The following is an 18,984-nucleotide window of genomic DNA, read 5'->3' on the forward strand; positions in this document are numbered from 1 at the left end:
ACTTTTTGGATCTTCATAATTTTTAAGACTGTAAAGGGGTCTGGAGGCCAAGTAATTTGACAATTGATGGCTTAGAGTGAATGGTTTCTCATATTAGGAGTCTTTTGGAAAGGGATCTCTTTTAAGTCCCATGAGGGCTTTGTCTGTTGTCTGGCACATAGTGGGTGCTCAGTAAGAATTGATGAGAGGGAGGGAGGACCGACCAGAGAGCAATTTTTATGATGAGTATAGAATTTGAAGAGTTGGTTTTTGACCTGGATAACTTTCTGACTCCGTATAGATAAGAAACCTGATCGGGAAGAAATTCAGATGAGCAGTATGGGATCAAACACAAAATCATTAGGTAGGTGATGAATTCCTGCCTGAGGACATAGAGTAATATTTCACTGGGATGAGAACTGTCTGGCCTTGCAGTTTTTTTCTAGCACCTTCACCATTTACCATCCTGGGAGAGCATTCATTGGCTGGACATTTCCATTTGTAAGGATATGAGGAGATTAGTGAAACTTGATCCATCTACTTTCTTCCACATTCCCACATACTCAAAGGTTTAAAAAAAAAAAAAATCTTCATTCCCCACCCGCACCCCCACCTACTACAGAATCAAGTGTGGGTCCTTAAACTGTTAAAGCCTTTCACCTGCTGGCCTCAGGCTCCCTCTCCAACTTCCTTCCATGTACTCTGTTTCAGCCCCCCGGTCTAATTTGCTATTTTGTTCTTTATACTTTTTTGATTTTGCTCAGGTAATACCTCCTACTGGAATGCCCTTCCCCTTTGCTTTGCTAGATTTTCTTCATCCCCAAAGGCTTAACTAAGTCGTGTCTCCTTTGTTAGGTCCTTCCTGACTGTTGGCAGCGCACCTCACTCTCTCTCCTTAATTCCACTACCATTTATAGACAGCTTGCTTCTGTTTAGCTCTATTATCCTATGTCCTACAAGTTCTTTTTAAGTCTGGGACCTTAAGTCAAGGACCAGACCTTAATGCCTTTCTGGAACATTTGACAAAGTTTACTTTCCAACAGGGGTGCCTAATTCACACTTCTCTGCTTAATATATATTGTATATATACACCAGAGGGAATATCCTGTTGTACTTTTTTCACTAGATAACAACTATTCTACACTGAACGAGAGAGGGGACCACAACAGAACACTGGATCGATCCGGGGATCTAGGTGAAATGGAGCCATTGAAGGGAACACCTCTGATGGTAAATTCTCTTTTATATACTGTTGTCCTTCTAAGGCTAGTTCTCTTTTGAAACCTCCATGTTTTGTGAAATAGGAAAAAAAAGTACCTAGTGAAAGACAGTATCCTTTCCTGGTAGGGATTTTCAGGTAAAGTAGGAGTTTTGACTCACGTTGGGATTTCTTGGGTCATAATTCTGCAATGGTCAGGTTAAGGGAAGGAAGACGATAAATGTGTTGGTGATGTGACTAATGCTAATTGATCTGTTCTCATACATTACTCTCTTCCTCTCCCTGCCTTTTCTCGAATATCTTGCCCTTTTCTTACTAGTCTCTTGTTTTGTTTGAGTTGACCAATTGTGGGATTTTTCCTTAGATCTGGCACAACTCACGAGGTTTCTATTTCCTTACTCTCATACTAACAAATTGCATGTGTTCACAGCAGGACGAGGGGCAGGAATCTCTGGAGGAAGAGTTGGATGTGTTGGTTTTGGATGATGAGGGGGACCAAGTGTCTAACCCCTCCATGGTATGTCCTCCAGCCACCCCCAAGATCGTCTTGAGGAAGGAGGCCCCTGTGTGCCAGCAGTTTGCCAATCATGCTGATCTGATCAGGCCAGAGACCCTAGTCTCAGCCACTTGGAGCTTGGGGGGTGCTGCTTCTGTGATTGTTGCCTCCTACGAGGCTGGGACATGCCTCTGGTGATCTGATTCTTCATTATGTGCTACTTTCCTCCCTCCAGATTTGCTCAACTGTCGTTTGGTTCTCCTCATTCCCAACCCTATTAACATCTTTCTCTCTTTTTTCCCTACAGCAGAAGATTTAGCACCACTATCTCCGCTACATCTGAGCTTATAATATATGTACTTTTATTTTTTGGTGGTGAAATGGACTGATGATTTTTCCCTTTCTTCGCTGGACTATTGTGCCAACTGCCAGGCTGCCTCCTGCCCTTACAGCCCTAAGTGGCCGCCTTCTTTCCACCAACTCCTAACTTCTTCCAGTGAAGCTTAATTGTCCCTCCTCTCCCCTCCAGATCCCCTACAGTTGCTCCCAAGAAGCCTGACTCAGTTATATGCATATCTCGAGAAACTGCTGCAGATTAGCTCTTTTTACCAGTTCTCCCTGGAACTCTTGGCCTTGTATGGAGGGGGGGGAGCGAGTGGGAGTCCTCACTGGAAGCCATGGGAAGAATTGGAAGTTACATGCTGCATATGCAGTATCCAGCACTCTGATAAACTGATGATTCTTAATCAAGATTTTTTTTTTCCTGGTGGGGAAGGGACTTTTATTTTTTTGGAGAATGGGAAGTGTGAGCTCTTCCCTTATCCCTGATGACTATTTTTGAATCAAAGAAGGCTGGCAACATTGGCACATTCCACCTGGCAAGGGCCCTTGAGTAAGTGAAGTTCTCCTAGAACTGAGATTAAGAAACCTTGCTCTCCTCATCTCCAGGGCAGGGACCATCACGGACCTACAGACTCCATCTCTTCTCCAAGCCTCATGCCAACCCTGGGCTGCTGCCGTTGCCCCTTACTGAGGCTGTCCTTAATCTTCCTCTCCCATCCTGTGATAATGTCTGCTGACTTGGCCTGGCCATTTGCAAGAGGCTGTAGAAAGAGTAGAATGTATCAAGGAAGACTTTTCTGGGTGAGAAGGAGCAGAAAGATGTCTTCTGGGGAGGAGAAGAACCTCTAGGAGGAGCTAGTAGGAATGTACGTGAATCAGTTAGTCTGAAACTGGCAGGAAGCTTTGAAGCTGGCTTCCCCCCCACCCTTACGTCTCCTTTTCCTACCCTCATAGCCCTGCCCTCCCCTGCCTCTTCCCTGGATTGGTTGGCTGACAAAAGGACTTGATGTACATACTCCTGCCCCCTTTACCCTTAAAAGGTGGGGATCGCCCCTGGTTTTGCCTCTTCTTTGTGCCTTTGGCCTGGGGTGCATCTCCTCCTTCCCTTCCATGTGCCTTTCTTTGCCTCTGCGGTCTCATTTTCATGATTTTGCAAATTATATTTTGTTGCTTTCTTACCCACTATTGGCCCTAAATAGCAGAAAGGAGAGGTGACCTAGAGAACCTCAGATTCTCCTTTGGGAATTGGTAGAGCCTCTGATTTCAGCCATTCAGCTTTTGCTCGATAGTATATGGTTGGGATTTTGCAAAGATCCTGTTCTGATGAATCTCAAAATGTGGGAGGAGTGAGTGGTGCGGCTCTTTCTCCTTAGTTGCCCAGAATTTACTGTCATCTCTGAAGTGGCTGGAGGGAAGTCACTTCTGTGCCCTCCCTCCCTGCCTCCCCCACCCTCCTACCCCAGTACCTCCTCCTCCTTTCAGTTTACTGTTTATTAGTGGGTTGGGCTAGAGGAATCAGCTGCTATGCTGGTTGGGGTTTTTTTGTTTTTTTTTTTTTTAACCCTTCTCCTTTTTTGCCTTTTACTCCTCCCCTTAATCTAAAAGCTCTGTTCAATGCAACTGGAAATCTTTATCCTTCTCTCCCCACCTCCCCTTACATATCGAGGCTATGGGGTAGGAGAAAAGTGCACAACCCACCACCCCCCTTCCCTTCCTCTATGCATTAGAATCCCTTATTTACCCTTTTCCCCCTCCGATTTCTTCCCACTCCTTTTCTGGCAAAAAGGAGCCTCTCCCCCTCTTTGACACTAAGAACATACTGCACAGGGGAAATTGCCCCCATCTGGACCTGGCTCCACTCTTGGTTTCTCTTGTCCTCTTCTGCTCTTTTCCTGGTGCTCTTTTTCTCGGTGGGGTGTGGGTAATAGAACAGCCATGGGCTTTTGGGGACCTTTAACTATTTTTTTTCTTTTTTGTTTATAAAAACACTAAACATTCAATTCCAGAGAACCAAAAATCCCACATCCCCACCGAACACTACTAAGGGGCATGTCTTCTGCTCCATACCTTTCCTGTTTTTCTTTCTCTCTTGTTAATGCTTTTAAAAACAAATGAGTTTTTTATATAAATAAAGTTTTTAAAGTGTGTATGTGGGGGGTCTGTGTCATTTCTTCACTTTAAGCTGTATCTCATCTCTCCTTTTCATCTTGGTTACTTCCTTATGTGTATCCGTGTCCTTCTTCTCTCCAGAGCAGCCAGAAGGCGGTTGTACCAGGATGGATTTATTGTGAGCTCAGTCCCAACTCTTACCAAGCAACGTTCTTTTTAATTACATGTGAAACGTTTTTCCTCTTAAGATTCTTAAAAATTAAATATGGCTAAGTAGAGCACAGGAAACTTACTGCTAACTTAGAGATAGGAAACTGAAGTATAAGGAATTAATGACTTTCTTAGTCACTGGAATTCTTTTGCAACATTTGATAAAATGAATGTTGAACAAAGCCCATTGCAATACATGGCCCTCTTGAATATTCAACATTTATGACTAGAAGGTTAGAAGCTACCAACTCCAGCTGCCCTCCTATAATAAGAAAATGTGTAATTAAAAGGCTCATGTATATAAGTATTGAATACTGGGCCAAAATGTTGCTTTTCAGGCTATCCGTAATCCTTCAGTAAGAAGACAAGGGACAGACCCATAGCTGCTGTTGTGTCCTACCAAATAACATGTGGATGGGTAGCAAACACTTGTTGGGTTGCTAGGGATTGTCTTGACTGCAGAGGCCAAGGATTAAGACCTGTGGAAAGAGACTTATTTTTCTGGGGCCCCTATTTCCTGTTATATAATTAAAAAACTCGAGAATTTATGTAAAATGTTTGCTGTATGCCCAATCTTTAGATTAAAAATCTATAGCTTCTGATGATGGTCATGTCTCAATTTTGTTTGAACTAGGTCTTGGGTATGAAAACTTTCTTGGGCTAGTGAGAAAATCTAAGCACTGTAGCTGGTCCCTTTTAAAGCTTTTGTCTAACAGTTGTAGTTTCAGACTAGAAGGATGAATCACAGCGCCAAAAAGCTATGAGAGTTTGTTTTCCAAAGAGGTTTGGTAGCTTCACTTGAGATGGTTTTCTAGCTCTGTGGAAAAACCGGGCTACTGGTGAATAGTCTTTATTTCTGTTATATTTATTACCCACTGATAATGAGCTATAAACAAATCTTACTCTTCTCCCCCCTCCCTGGGTTGGTCCATTTGTTTCATCTCATTAAATAAACATTTACTGAGCGTCTTCCATGTGCTAGGCGTTGTGGATGTTAGGGTTAGAGAATGAAACAGATGGACACTTTCTCTTTACAATCCGTGAGAATCCTATGTGGTTAAAATCTGTGGTTTTTAATTTTTTTAAGCTCTAACCCAACATGGGGCTTAAACTTAATGACTCCAAGATCAAGAGTCGCTTGCTCCACCAACTGAGCCAGCCAGGTGCCCTGATTTGTGGTCTTTTAAAAAACATTTCTCCTCTCTGCCCCTACCTAAAATAAGGTGTTAAACAGAATGATCTGTAAATCCCCTATATCTCCTAAGTGTCCTGACACTAATTTAGAAATGCTTTTGAAGCCTATTGGTATCTCCTACTAAGACCAACTTTAGGAATCCTGTGGATTTTGTCAAGATTTGCTGATGTACTCCTTGATCCTTTAGAGCCTGAGTTGTTTTCTGGGAGTGGTTATAGATGATGCTCCACCACTCTTCTATCTTAGTGAGGCCTTTTTTTTTTTTTTTTTTTTTTTTAGACATGTTTGTGAAATAGCTCTAATGGGTCCTTCTGTGACATGCTTTCTGGCAGCTCAAAGCTATGACCTCACTTGGACACTTGTTCTTTCTTGCTGAACTTAAAGTACTTTGTTACAAAGTGGAAATATCTCCCCCAGGAAGAACTAAGGACCAACCAGCCTTTCTAGATCATTATTTCTCAATTTTGTCTTTTTATCTGAAGTATAGGATAGTAGAGATTCATCTTGGTATTTCCACGGATAAACTTAACAGACCAACTAGACCTCACCTTCTGGATCTGAACAAGTGCACAAGAATTACCTGGGAAGCTTGAAAAATGCAGATCCCTGTGTTCGATTTCCAAAAACTGAATAAAAGCGACTCAGGAATCTGAAATCTTGATAAGTCATCTAGGTTATTCTGATGCCTGTGGTCAGTTAATTGCAACTTGAGACCCTGATCTGGTTAATGACTTGCCTAAGGTTCTAGCCTCAAGCTGGAATCCAGGGTGACTGTCTCCAACTCCACTGGCACTATTACTAGTTCCGTGGTGGGTGTGTTGATAATCATAGTAAGGGAGAATTCATAGAGAAAACTTCATTTCAAAGGAATGAATTGCTTACAGTCGAATTTGAGATGATAGTGATAGGCCCGTGTAAAGATAGGAAAGACTTCTTAACAAATCGTGTCCTACAGATAATGTCTAAACATCGTGTCCTACAGATAATGTCTAGGCTGCTGAGAGGTGAGGCTAGTCCTTGATAGGGGGCCCGGTAGTGCAGAGAGAATCTTCTGGAGCTGCTGACTTTGACGAGTGTGTCACTTTTGGCTACAAAGGGTACCTGGACTGGGGAGCATGTGGCCCCATTGGCCAAAGCCAAGGAGGTGTGTCTGGAAACTAAAATCACTCCTGAAAGACAGGCTACCTCAAGAAAGCAGAAAAAAAAGAAAAGACGTTGTAGGAGGGGATTTCTTTTACACATCACCTATGACTTCCAACTTTTCTGTTGTCTGACAGTCAAAGCGTTAGTTATTCAGCTGACCCACCTGGAAGTTAGAGGCAGGCATGGATGAGAGAAAGCTGGAGAAAGTGAGGTAGGGAAAGCAGGAAAGTAATCATTTTGGTCTGTCTGCATTATCATAATCCTGACTTAGTTTTTCTCCTCTTCATGTGGTCTGAAGTGACCAGGACCAGCTATCCACAAGTGGACTGAGTCAAGAGCTTTAAACTTGTTAGTATACATTGTAAGAGCCATAAACATTATTGTAAGCATGGTGTTTTATTTTTAGCTGAGGAAAAAGTGCTGCATTTCTCTCTATATACATCTCTGTTGTTGAAAAGGACAGGTTCTTCCAGTGAGGATGTAGAAGGGAATACTATCTTGCTGTCTTTCCTCAGATACTCTAGTGTTAATGGGCACAGTCTGAATGCCCTAAGGTGGTTGTGCCTGAGGAAAAGTATGGGTTATCTGTGGTGAAGTTGTGCGAGCCACCTACTCTGCTCTTGTCTTCCCGCCTTTTTTCCCCCACATTTAAGGCAAGGCAAGGTTAGCATTGGTGTTTTGTGAACTTTGGACTCTGGGGCTTTTTATAACCTGCTCTTGTCAGAAGCAAGGGTGGGCGGAGTGTAGTGCATAGAGCTGGGACTAGCTCAGGCTTCTGTTGGCATTTGGTGGATTAGATAATCTGAAATGTCATTTCAGCAGAAACAAGCAAGATGCTGGGTAAATGTATTTATAAATAATACTTATGAACACATTGATGAACAAGCATAAAAATAAGGAATCTATGAATCTTCAAAATGAAATGAAAACTGGAATCCTAAGAAGTAAGCAATTGCTAAAAGCTAGCTTTTACCCAGAGTTTTTGCAAAACTCAGCAGACTTTAAGCATCTATTTTAGTGACTATACAGGGTATGGGAAACAGGAAATGAGTTTTGCAGGTGACTCCAGGTAAAGCTGGAATACCCTCAGTGTCAGGGTAAACAAGAACTGTATAGAAGGGAGCAGCAAGGAATGTATTGTCTCAACCATGGTGCTAGGTGGGAGGAAAAAGACGTACAGTATCTTCCCTGAGAATTCATAACCACAAGATGGCCCTCTCTGGGTTTTTAGTACAAATTTTTGTGCACTGCCTGTGTGGTCCAAAAAAATTGTAAGTGGGGAATTTAAAGTGGTACTTAGTTGGTCATGCCTCCAGGTGATTTCCAGAAGCAAATCCAATCCCTGTAATGCTTTAGTTCCATAGAGATACTCCTAAGGCAAATGAGCAGTCCTGCTCCAAAATGATGATGCACAAAGAAATAAGGCCCCATGAGTGAAAAGGGTGGACAGAAAGAAACAGAAGCTGATCCTTAAATACTTGAGATGTTGGCATTGTCACATAGATTGTAATGAAATAACGTTTGATTATAAACTAAAGTTTGAAAATAAGAGAGGACAACAATCCAGATTTGAAAAAAGTCGTTTCCAATTAGGAAAAAGAAAGTTGAACTAAAAACTTAGATGAAATACGTTGGAGAAGTTGAAGGGCTACTAGTGAAATGAAATATAGTTCTCAACAAATTATCCAGAATGAACTACACACAAGAAAGAAGAAGGAAGAAGGGAAAATAGCAATGATGTTGAGGTTGGGACGAGAGAATAAGATTTAATGCACATTATCTGAAGCTTCAGGAGGAAATTATAGGAAGAGGCAATATCCAAAGACAGGATGGCTGATTATTCAGATTTGGTGAAAGGCACCAGACCTCAGATTTAGGAATCCCAATGAATTCCAGGCAAGACAAAAAAGGCAATTCATTTCTAGAGACAGGGTGAAATGCAGAAGACTTAAAATCTTGAGCAGCTAGAGGGAAAACTAACTGTAGAAAACAGCCCGATGGGTAACTTCTCAGCGTCAACAATGAAAGCCAGAAACCTGGAATTTTACCATTCATCCTGTTGAGAACAAAACTGTTACCATGGAAAATGACACTTGGGGGCTAAACTAAGAACATTTTCGGACAAAGGCAGAGTTTGCCTCTCAGAAAAGGTACAATCTACAGGATGTTTTTGAGGCAGAAGGAAAATGATCTCAAATGGCAAACCAGATTCAAGAAAGGACACTAAACAAAGACTGGTAAATGTTGGTAAAAGTAAGAAAGCATTAACTTAGAGTAGTATGTAATTTGTGAGGGGGGATATGGACTGGAATGAAAATACTGGACAATAGCATGTCAGTTGGGGTGATGACAGCACTAATTTTCATGTTCTTACATTCAGGGGGAAAGATAGTAAGACTTGTGTGGAACTGTGCATATTAGCTAAATAGCTGAAGAATAGACAAAACATGTAAATTCCAAACCGTTCTTAGGATGTAAAGAGCCTACCTCTATTTCACAGCCCTGGGGCATATAGTGTGTGGTCAACAAAGTAGATGTGCATAGGGGAAGAGTAGTGAGTGAAGTGTAAGAAGGGGAAAAGAGAATAGATTCAAGCAATTTCCATTAAAGTGAAGTTAAAATTTAAATGAAGATTATTTGCTGGCTGGTATGTGAGTTGGTCAGTCTGACCTAAAGACAGAAGGTCAAGACAGAATATTTTCATATTTTGTTGACTTAGTTGCTGATCCCTTGCGTACAAAGTCTTATTTGCCTGAGTGGCCTCACCCTATCCTAATAGGGCTTGACTCAGAGTAGGGCTAGGCTAAGGCTGGAGGCTACCTCTCTGACATGAGGGAGATGTACCTTTTGGTGGGTACTACCGGTTCTAGGTTAGAAAAGGTCAAGGGGGAGCACTGGACTCTTTTTTTTTTTTCCCCAATCTTTTTTTTTAAAGATTTTATTTATTTGACAGAGAGAGACACAGCAAGAGAGGGAACACAAGCAGGGGGAGTGGGAGTGGGAGAAGCAGGCTTCCCACCGAGCAGGGAGCCCAATGCGGGGCTCGATCCCAGGACTCTGGGATCATGACCTGAGCCGAAGGCAGACGCTTAACGACTGAGCCACCCAGGAGCGCCCCCCGCAATCTTTTTTTCATTAGCACGAGTGGGTTGGGAGGATCAGAGGGAGAGGGAGAAGCAGAGTCCCCACCGAGCAGGGAGCCTGATGCAGGACTCGATCCCAGGATCCTGAGAGCATGACCTGAGCCCAAGGCAGATGCTTAACCGACTAAGCCACCCAAGTGCCCTGCACTGGGCTCTTCTAGCCTCATCTCTGGGTCTTAGATCATTTCCTGGGCTCTAAGAGGGGTGTAGGACTCGGGGGTGTTGGTTCAAATTTTGGGTTGTTGATAAATCTCTGTGACACATACTTGTTTTTTTTTGTTTTGTTTAAAGATTTTATTTGACAGACAGACACAGCCAGAGAGGAAACACAAGCAGGGGGAGTGGGAGAGGGAGAAGCAGGCTTCCCGTGGAGCAGGGAGCCCAATGCAGGGCTCGATCCCAGGACCCTGGGATCATGACCTGAGCCGAAGGCAGACGCTTAATGACTGAGCTACCCAGGCACCCCTGTGACACATATTTGTAATATACATTTCTTTCTCTTTGATCCACTTAAAGCATGTGCACCTGCGATGGAATGCATAGATTTTCTATGAGACCAAGATGTGCTAATGTCATTCAAGTGCCTATTGCTTTAATCATTATTTATTTTCTCTTTGTTGGGGTTAATACCTCTGAAATTTGGCTTACAGGTTTTTGAGATGATTCAGAATGATAATATATATAAAAGAACTGAGCACCTAAACTCAGGCTCTGGAACCAGACTGCCTGAGTCCCAAGTCCTTATTCTGCTACTTAGCTGTGAGACCTTGGGCAAATTTCTTAAGCTTTTGGTGTCTTTCATCATATGTAAAATGGGAATAATAATACCTACCAATAGGGTCATTATGAAGAGTAAATGAGATGATGTAATTGCACTTAGAACAGTGTGGGCACATAGACTATTACTGTATTGTTATTCTATCAATCACCAGGTACCTGTCTTCTACATATATGTATATATAATCTATGTTTAGCTGTGTGAGTGCTCTGCTCAGTTATCGTATCCAACTACTTCAGGGGTGATTTCAAGGGCAACCCAAATAACAAGCAAGTGGTGCACATGTCCAGTCTCTGGTTGAGGAAAAGCCAGCGGCAGTCACTCACTGGGTACTTGGGACTCTTTGGTCCCAGCCCCATTCTAGATGTGAGGACCTTTAGGAATGAACCTTACAGAATTCACAGTAAGCGCTTAGAGACTACTCTGCCACAGGCCCAGGTGGACGTGTCCCTTAAAGCTGGTAGTGCTTGTGACACATAGACTTCTCTGAACCAGAGATACCACAGTATTTCTGTGTGTCTGAAGCCTCGAGATGTACTTTTCATTCAGAATCCATGAGAGATACAAAGGGATTCAAGGGAAAGAATGAGTAAGAATACCTGTGTGGGGGCTGTGGGGGGAGGGGTGAAATAGGTGATGGGGATTAAGGAGCGGGCTTGTGATGAGCACTGCGTGTTGTATGGAAGTGTGGAATCAGTATGTTGTACACCTGAAACTAATAAGACACTGTAAACTAATTGGAATTAAAAAACATTCAAGCAGTGTAGGAATTCAACAGAAAAATGAGTGTAGTAACTAGATGGAAGTCAGTGCTCTTGTCTAGGTATCTTGGTATATTTTTTACTGTTACTTTTCAAGGCAAAGATTTTATGAAATTAAAATGAATAAAGAACCTTAATCAGAAAAGAAAAGCTACACGAATTTGCTATATGCTAGGTCCTAGGCTGGTGATAGAGATGTTGCAGTGACCACACACGCTTGTCCTCAAGGCACTTGTGGTAAACTATCCTGAGAGCAAAGAGTTTTCAGCAGTGAAGTGACCAGGTCACTAGCTATGGAGAATAGTATGGAAGGTAAAGACAAGATGACCAGTTAAAAGGAGCTGCAAGACTCCAAGGCAAGAGATGGTGGCTTAGACTAGACCATAGTGTAGAGACAAAAGTTTATCAATTTTAGGTCTGTTTGGTAATGGTAGTAAGAATAGCTAATATTTAGTGCTTACTATTTCTGAGATGTTGAATTCTTTGAGTATATTATCATTTAATCTTCATATCAACCCTGTAAGATGGGGAATGACATGAACATAGATAGTAATAGCAAATATTTGGGACCAACCTTTGTGCTAAAGGCTTCCTGTGCATTAGTCTTTAATATTTACTACAACTCTGATCATTCCCATCTTACAGATGAAGAAATGAAATCTTAGAGCAGTTAAGTAACTTGCCTTTGGTTACACTCAGTGACAAAAGTCAGACTTTGACCGGATTTGTTGGATTCTAAATCCCATAGTTTTTTGTTTTTTTGTCTATTTTTTTATTGAGGTATAATTGACACATAACATAGTTTCAGGTGTACAATATCATTATTCGATATTTGTATACATTGTGAAATGATCATCACAATAAATAGTTAATATCCATCACCATGCATAGTTATAAAATTTTTTTTTCTTGTGATGAGAACTTGTAAGATCCACCCTCTTAGCAACTTTCAAATACGCATTACAGAATTATTGATTATCAATATATAGGTTAACCTGTAGGTCAGACTTTAAGCCATGGGGGCATCTAAGCTATGGGTCAAGGAGTGTTCATGTGAGAAGAGCAGAGGGTTTAGATTCCAACTCTGGAGTCACATCAATATTTAGGAAGGGAAGGGAGATCCTGAAAAAAAGGACTAAAATAAGGACTGGAAAATCTGTTTCCTAGAATGTTTGATGTCACTAGGGACTTGAAACTAGAGAACTGCTTGGCTTAGGAACACTTTTCTCTTTTAAAGGCACCTGGGTGGCTCAGTCGGTTGAGCATCTGACTCTTGATTCCGGCTCAGGTCAAGATCTCAGGGTTGTGAGATCGGGCCCCATCATGCTCTGCATTCACCGGGGAGTCTGCTTGAGGATTCTCCCTCTGCCCCTCCCCCTGCACTCTCTCTCTCAAATAAATAAATCATTAAAAAAAAAAAAAAAAAAAGCCTGCATGGCTTCCAGTGTGAAGAGAAGTAACTTGCAGCAAACAGTAGGGTTTGCTTTGATCTTTCATCTTTGGATGATATATTTGTTTTTCTTCTGATCTTCCTTTAGTGTTTGTTTGGGTCTTGGTCTGAGGTTTGGGGTCTGGAGTCTTGGAACCCTAGAGGGCATGGATTCAATCTTTTAACTCTTCCTCCCTCTGGTGTAAAACTAAGGTTCAGTACCCTGAAGGACCACTGTATCAGTTGGACAAAATGGGCAGTAACTCAAATTCTTCATACTTTTATCCATGTACCTGATTGTCCTATCTTCTCTCTCTACTCCTCTCTTGCTTGCACCTTGATCCCTCTCTTTCTTTGCTTTCCCTCTTCATTTCTCTTCCACTCTATCTCTGGTTGCTGCTACTCCAGACCTGCACTACTTGGTAGCCTATCAAGAATCACAAATCTCTAGTTCTATGTCTCCCTGCTCAGAATTTTGTCATTTTAAGAGTGGTGAGCATAGCCCATAGAGCAAAGCCATCTTCCATCCTGTGACTAATAGAAGGAAGCTACTTCACGGGAGGTTGCCGTTGTAGCAAGTCTTCCCTGCAGAACAGAGATTCCCAGTTCACTCCAGATAGGGATCCCCGAGGACCGGAAGGACTGACCTGGGAACACACATCCATCCTCTTTACTCTTTCCATCCAGGGCCCTTACCCTGTGGCTCACACTGTTACAACAGACTTCCTGCCACATCACCCCATGCTTTCAGGGATCAGATGGGACAGTGCAGGCTGGAGACTTGTCCTTGCAGAGCAGTTCTCCAGCTATGAGTAGAAGTAAAACACCAAGCACAGAGCATAGCATTTAGGGGTACATGGACTCCACCTATGACAGAAGAGATGAATGGGTGCCCTCTGCTGGCAGAGCCCATCACCACCAGGCATCTCCACCTGCAAGAGGGCATGCACATTCAGCAGCATATACCTTAACCCCATCCTGCCACATACATTGATTTTTTTTTTTAAATCTTGGTTTAAATGATAAAAGCTTATATAGCTTTTTCCCCCCCAAAATTTAATACAGCAGATTATTGAGCTAAAACTCTTCACTCCCTTTTATGTCACTCCTCGGGCATAACTACTGACAATTTGTTGCATATTCTTCCAGATGTCTTTCTGTATGTGCTTATACAATATATATTTCTTTCTAATGGAATTAATGTATGCATGCTCTACATAATTGTTCTGTAATTTGTGTTTTCCCATAAGAATATGTCATGGACATCTTTCTACTACATCTAGGTCTCCCTTGCTTTCCTCATGGTTGGCCAGTTTACTTCTATAAGTCTGCCATAATGTTATTTAGACCCTGGCGCATTCCTGCTTCTGGGCTAAAATGGAACCCAACAGTCCAATTCCTCAGGAGATTAGGTGCCCATGATCCTATGGTTAGGATGAGCAGACCTCCCCTCAGCCTGTCCCTCTCTCAGTGGTTCAACCTATCTACCTCCTCACCCCACCTCCCCAGAGGATTTGGAAATAAGCTTCCTATTGCTCAGTGCCCCTCGGCAGAGATGCTACGCATCGCACCCTCTCCATCCCTCAGAACACATGGAGGGTTTTGACTTCTTTGCTTCAATTTCATTTGAAGAGAGGAGTTGCTCTGCCTGCCATCTCCAGGTATGATTTGAGTGCAGAGACAGAAAGTGGGATGTAGTTGGCTTTGAGGGCTGGCCAGCCATGTGAAGGCTGCAACCTGCTTCTGACTCGCTGCTGATGGAATTCCTAGGACCCTGGGCCCACTTGATTCTGATTCTTACCATGTCTTCTCTGTACTTTTGAGAAGACAGGCTTTGAGCGCTTCTCTCTTGGCCTGGTTAATAATGGCTGACCGCAGACACTTGGTAACTCAGCTCTGACTTCATCTTTACTTCTTGTAGAGTGTCCTGAATTCTAGAAATTCTCATTCCAGTCATGGTTACTTCATTGCCAGTCAGTTGCTTTGTAACTTGCATTCTGTATAATGTCACTGAAATGATACTTTTCTAAACTGAAATCCTGACTCCATTAGTATTTCATTCATCCTGCAAATATTTATTCAATAACTATTTTATAACCAAAAGCCATTCCTGTCTTTGAGGAGTTCCAGTCCTAGGGATGGAGGCATTAAATTTGAGTTAATGAGATAAACATTATTATCATGATGACTTTCTAGCATTATAAGGGGGGTAACTGCTGGGAAGGAGGGCAAGGCTTCACTGAGGTGGTAATTTAGGTTGGTTTCAAAGGATATCTAGGATGCCACCAATTGGAGATGTGAAGTCATGCAGGTCAAGTGTAATGTGCTAAAGTACAGAAGTGTAAAAGGGATATGGTTCACTGGGTATCCTAGGTGAGGGGAAGTTTCTCTTTATAGAAACATTTCATCTAATAAATGACAGTGATCAAAGTAGAATATCATCACTTTGTAATCCTTAATAACTAGATCTTGGGCATTGAGCATCAACAGCTGCTAACATCAAAAGAGAGCCACTCAGACACTATCTGCAGAGTGGTTCTGAAAAAAAAAAATCCTGAATCTGATCAAATCTCTAGATCCAATTATTATAAGAAATACAGAGGATGGAGGAAATGTTAAACTATACCAGGGGGATGCAATTAGCAAAATGGGGGAATTATAAAACAAGTGACCCAGTTTATAATGATAACATTATAAAATGATATAATGATTTAATAAGGAAAAACGATGAAAGGATACTTACAGATGAGAAGAAAGTCATCAGTTCATCTCAATATGTGAGTCTTAATTTGGATCCTGATATAAAGATGATATTTTATGGAGATAATTAGAAATTTGAACACCGGATACTTGATATTACCAAGGGGTTATTATTATTTTTCAGATGTGACAGTGGTATTGTGGGTTATAATTAATTTCTTGTCACTTCGAGCAATGTGATGAAATTTTAATGGATGAAATGTTATGAGGAATTTGCTTCTAAGTAGGATGAGGCAAGAGTAGAGGGGAGGTATAAATGAAATAAGATTGTCTGTGAGCTGATAACTACTGAAGCTGGACTATGGGTATATGGAGGTTTGTTATAATATTCTACTTGATTTTTATGTTTATTTGTAGTTCCCCATAATAAGGTTTTGTTTTTGTTTTTGTTTTTTAATGGTGATAACCAATTTGGGAGCTAATTGTTCCAGGTAGCCGAGGCATGGGGACATGTAAATAGCAGCAAGAACTAGGACTAGCAGGGAGGGTGGCAGCGGCAGCAGTGGTGCTTGGGTTATGAAGTTCTTTTCCTGTCTTATGCAGGCAAACAGGATTCAAAACCGCCATGGAGACGTAGGGTTCTGTGGTGGTGCCTCCTGAGCAGGCACAAGGATGGGAGAGGGGCTGAACAGAAGATACACCAGTTCACCTACACATTTTAACAGCTTTGCTTCTAACTGCTTTATTAAATTGGGCTTCTGGGTAATATTTTAAAACAAGATTCTGCGGCATTAAAAATTTTTCTCTAACCACCAGGGGGAACAATTGAATATTTTATTTTTTAAATTTTATTATGTTATGTTAATCACCATACATTACATCATTAGTTTTTGATGTAGTGTTCCATGATTCATTGTTTGTGTATAACACCCAGTGCTCCATGCAGAACGTGCCCTCTTTAATACCCATCACCAGGCTAACCCATCCCGCCACTCCCCTCCCCTCTAGAACCCTCAGTTTGTTTCTCAGAGTCCATAGTCTCTCATGGTTCATCTCCCCCTCCGATTTCCCCCTCTTCATCTTTCCCTTCCTACTATCTTCTTTTTTTTTTTTAATTTTTTTTTAACATATAATGTATTATTTGTTTCAGAGGTACAATTGAATATTTTAAAGGTTATCACTTGAGCTGTAGTGCAGAAGATTGGAGGTAGGGAAGTGAGCTGCGAGACTGTTGTGATATCACAAATGAATGAGAAATTTGTTTTGAGAGGAATTTAGCTAATGAAGATTTGGTCCGGGAGGTAAAAATATTCTACGATAGTATGTGCAGTCCTCAGAAGAAGAACAAAGAGGGTGAGGAAATAATGCTCACTCTTTTGACAACAAAGTCAGTCTCTCTGAGCACCTACTTGAGTATGGGCTGCACCCCAGCTCCCTCTCCTAGCCCATTCTTGGCCAAGCACCAGGAGAGCTCCCATCCTCCTGGCTGTGGTCTCAGCCTCACTGATGAGAGTCTCTAGCCTGGTCCTCCTGTGCACCATGACTGATAGTGTAGGGAGGTAGAGAATGACTCCAGGTGTTTGGGCTCATGGTGACCACTTCTGTCATCAATGCCCCTGTCTCAACTACAGTTGCTTCAGATATACCCCCACCACATTTACCTGACCATACTCTAGCTTAGTATAGCAGTTTTAACTCCAGACTGTAAGACCCAACAGTGAACTCACTTTTCTTCCCTTATCTCCGAAACCCAGGAATCTCTCTTCCTAGGAATATCCACGGACCTTTCCTCCTATTGCTTTCCCCTGGAGCTAATATCTCCCTGATCCCTGTGCCTTTAAGCCACACCCCGAAGAACCAAATTGCCTATGGCTAATAAAAATAAGCTATCAGTGTTCCAGACTTGTAGGGGAAAACGGCTAAGTTACATCCCTCAGGGGCCTCCAGCCATTGGCTTTCACGGTTTCTGATGGTTTGGCTTTGTGGGCTGTTTTTTGTTTTTGTTTTTTAAACTTTGCCCTTGCCCCTCTGACTTGATGCTTGAATGAAGCCTCCTTAGTTGTTTTTGTGCTCATCAGGATGGTTCTTAGCCTTCTTGAATTATGGAATTCTTTGAAAATCTGATAGTTATGGACCTTCTCTAGAAAAGTGTGCACACAGCATTTTGCCTACAATTTCAGAGTCTACATTTTTAAAGCTGTGCTCAGCGGATCAGGAAGCCTTTTGGTGGTGGTGAGGACTGCTTGATAAACACACAGTATTCTTGGATCTACCCCAGATATATTAACTCAGATTTTCTGGAGGTAGAGCCGAGGAACCAGCAATTCAAACAATATCCCTGGTGATTCTTAAGTATGCTAAAATTTGAGAAATACCTATTTCATCTTCTCTGCCGGCCATTTAACAGTGGCTACAGGAGTTCAAACTCTGCAGTCTGGGTCCTCCTCCAAAGAAAATAACTACAGTTGACCCTTGAACAATGCTGGGGTTAGGGGCAGTCAAAAATCCACGTGTAACTTTTGACTCCCCGAAACTTAACTACTAATAGCTTACTGTTGAAACTATATTGCTAATATAAACAGTCAATTAACACATATTTTGTATGGTATATGTATTATATTCTGAATTCTTATAATAAAGTAAGCCAGAGAAAAGAAAATGTTATTAAGCATATCATAAGAAAGAGAAAATACACTTACAATATTGTACTTACAAAAAAAAAAAATCCACATCTAAGTTCACCATGCAGTTCAAACCCATGTTGTTCAAGGGTCAGCTGTGCTATCCTCCAGGGCTGCAGTGAAGCCCCTGAGAAGCTCTAGAGTCTGACACTGGGGCTGGGTCTCTTTCATTTTCAGGCATAGCTCTGGATTTGGAGCGCCACGGTGTCCTGTCCCAGAGAGCCACATTTCCCTCTTTCCTTTTATCCATTTCTATCAATTCTTTCTGTGCTCACCTTCCCCAATCCAGAGTGCAAGCTCCCCTGTCTGGAGATGCAGATTACCACCCAAAGCAAGATGTCCTGTGCTTTTGTGTGTTTGCCTCATGTAGGGCATGTTATTCCTGTGGGTAGCCAGTGGTTCCGAGTGAGAGGGTCCCGGGAGTGGGGTGGAGGGATACGGGAAACAGGTTTGCAGAGTTAAGCCTAGTGCTGGCCGGCCCAGCTATATCCTACCAGTTTGAAACTGATGACAAGGGTAGGGTAAGTCATTGGGTAGCTTCCTTTTAACTGATTCCTTTTACTGGCTATAAAAACAAACAAACAAAAAACCTTTAAATGTAATTGAAAGCAATTTACAAAGTGCAAAAAGTTTTTTACAAAAGGCAGAGGGTTAAGTCCATAGTAATCTTAGGCCCTGCCACCCTGAGGCAACCACTATTAACATTTTGGCACCCTTCCATCAAGTGTTTTTCTATTTTTTAAAAAAACTTAATGAAGCTTCTACAACATAAACAGCTGCTTCTCTTGTCTAACATTGT

At 41.9% G+C, this 18,984-nt stretch overlaps 1 protein-coding gene across 9 annotated transcripts in view; it reads left to right on the top strand.

The window, feature by feature from the left end:
- The window catches only part of CTNND1 (catenin delta 1), a 47,719-nt gene extending 42,764 nt beyond the window's left edge, over positions 1-4,955 (top strand). For 5 of the 9 annotated variants that reach the window (XM_032414199.1, XM_032414203.1, XM_032414201.1 and 2 more), the window contains 3 exons: positions 281-343; positions 1,106-1,209; positions 2,002-4,955. In XM_032414199.1, coding sequence (XP_032270090.1) covers positions 281-343; positions 1,106-1,209; positions 2,002-2,013 — 179 coding nt within the window. In that variant the 3' untranslated portion in view covers positions 2,014-4,955. The other 4 variants (XM_032414204.1, XM_032414205.1, XM_032414202.1 and 1 more) reach the window with 3 other exon arrangements.
- The last annotated feature ends 14,029 nt before the right edge of the window (positions 4,956-18,984 follow it).

This window comes from Phoca vitulina, unplaced genomic scaffold (assembly GCF_004348235.1).
Source record: "Phoca vitulina isolate PV1807 unplaced genomic scaffold, GSC_HSeal_1.0 scaffold16, whole genome shotgun sequence".
Classification (NCBI taxonomy): Eukaryota; Metazoa; Chordata; class Mammalia; order Carnivora; family Phocidae; genus Phoca; species Phoca vitulina.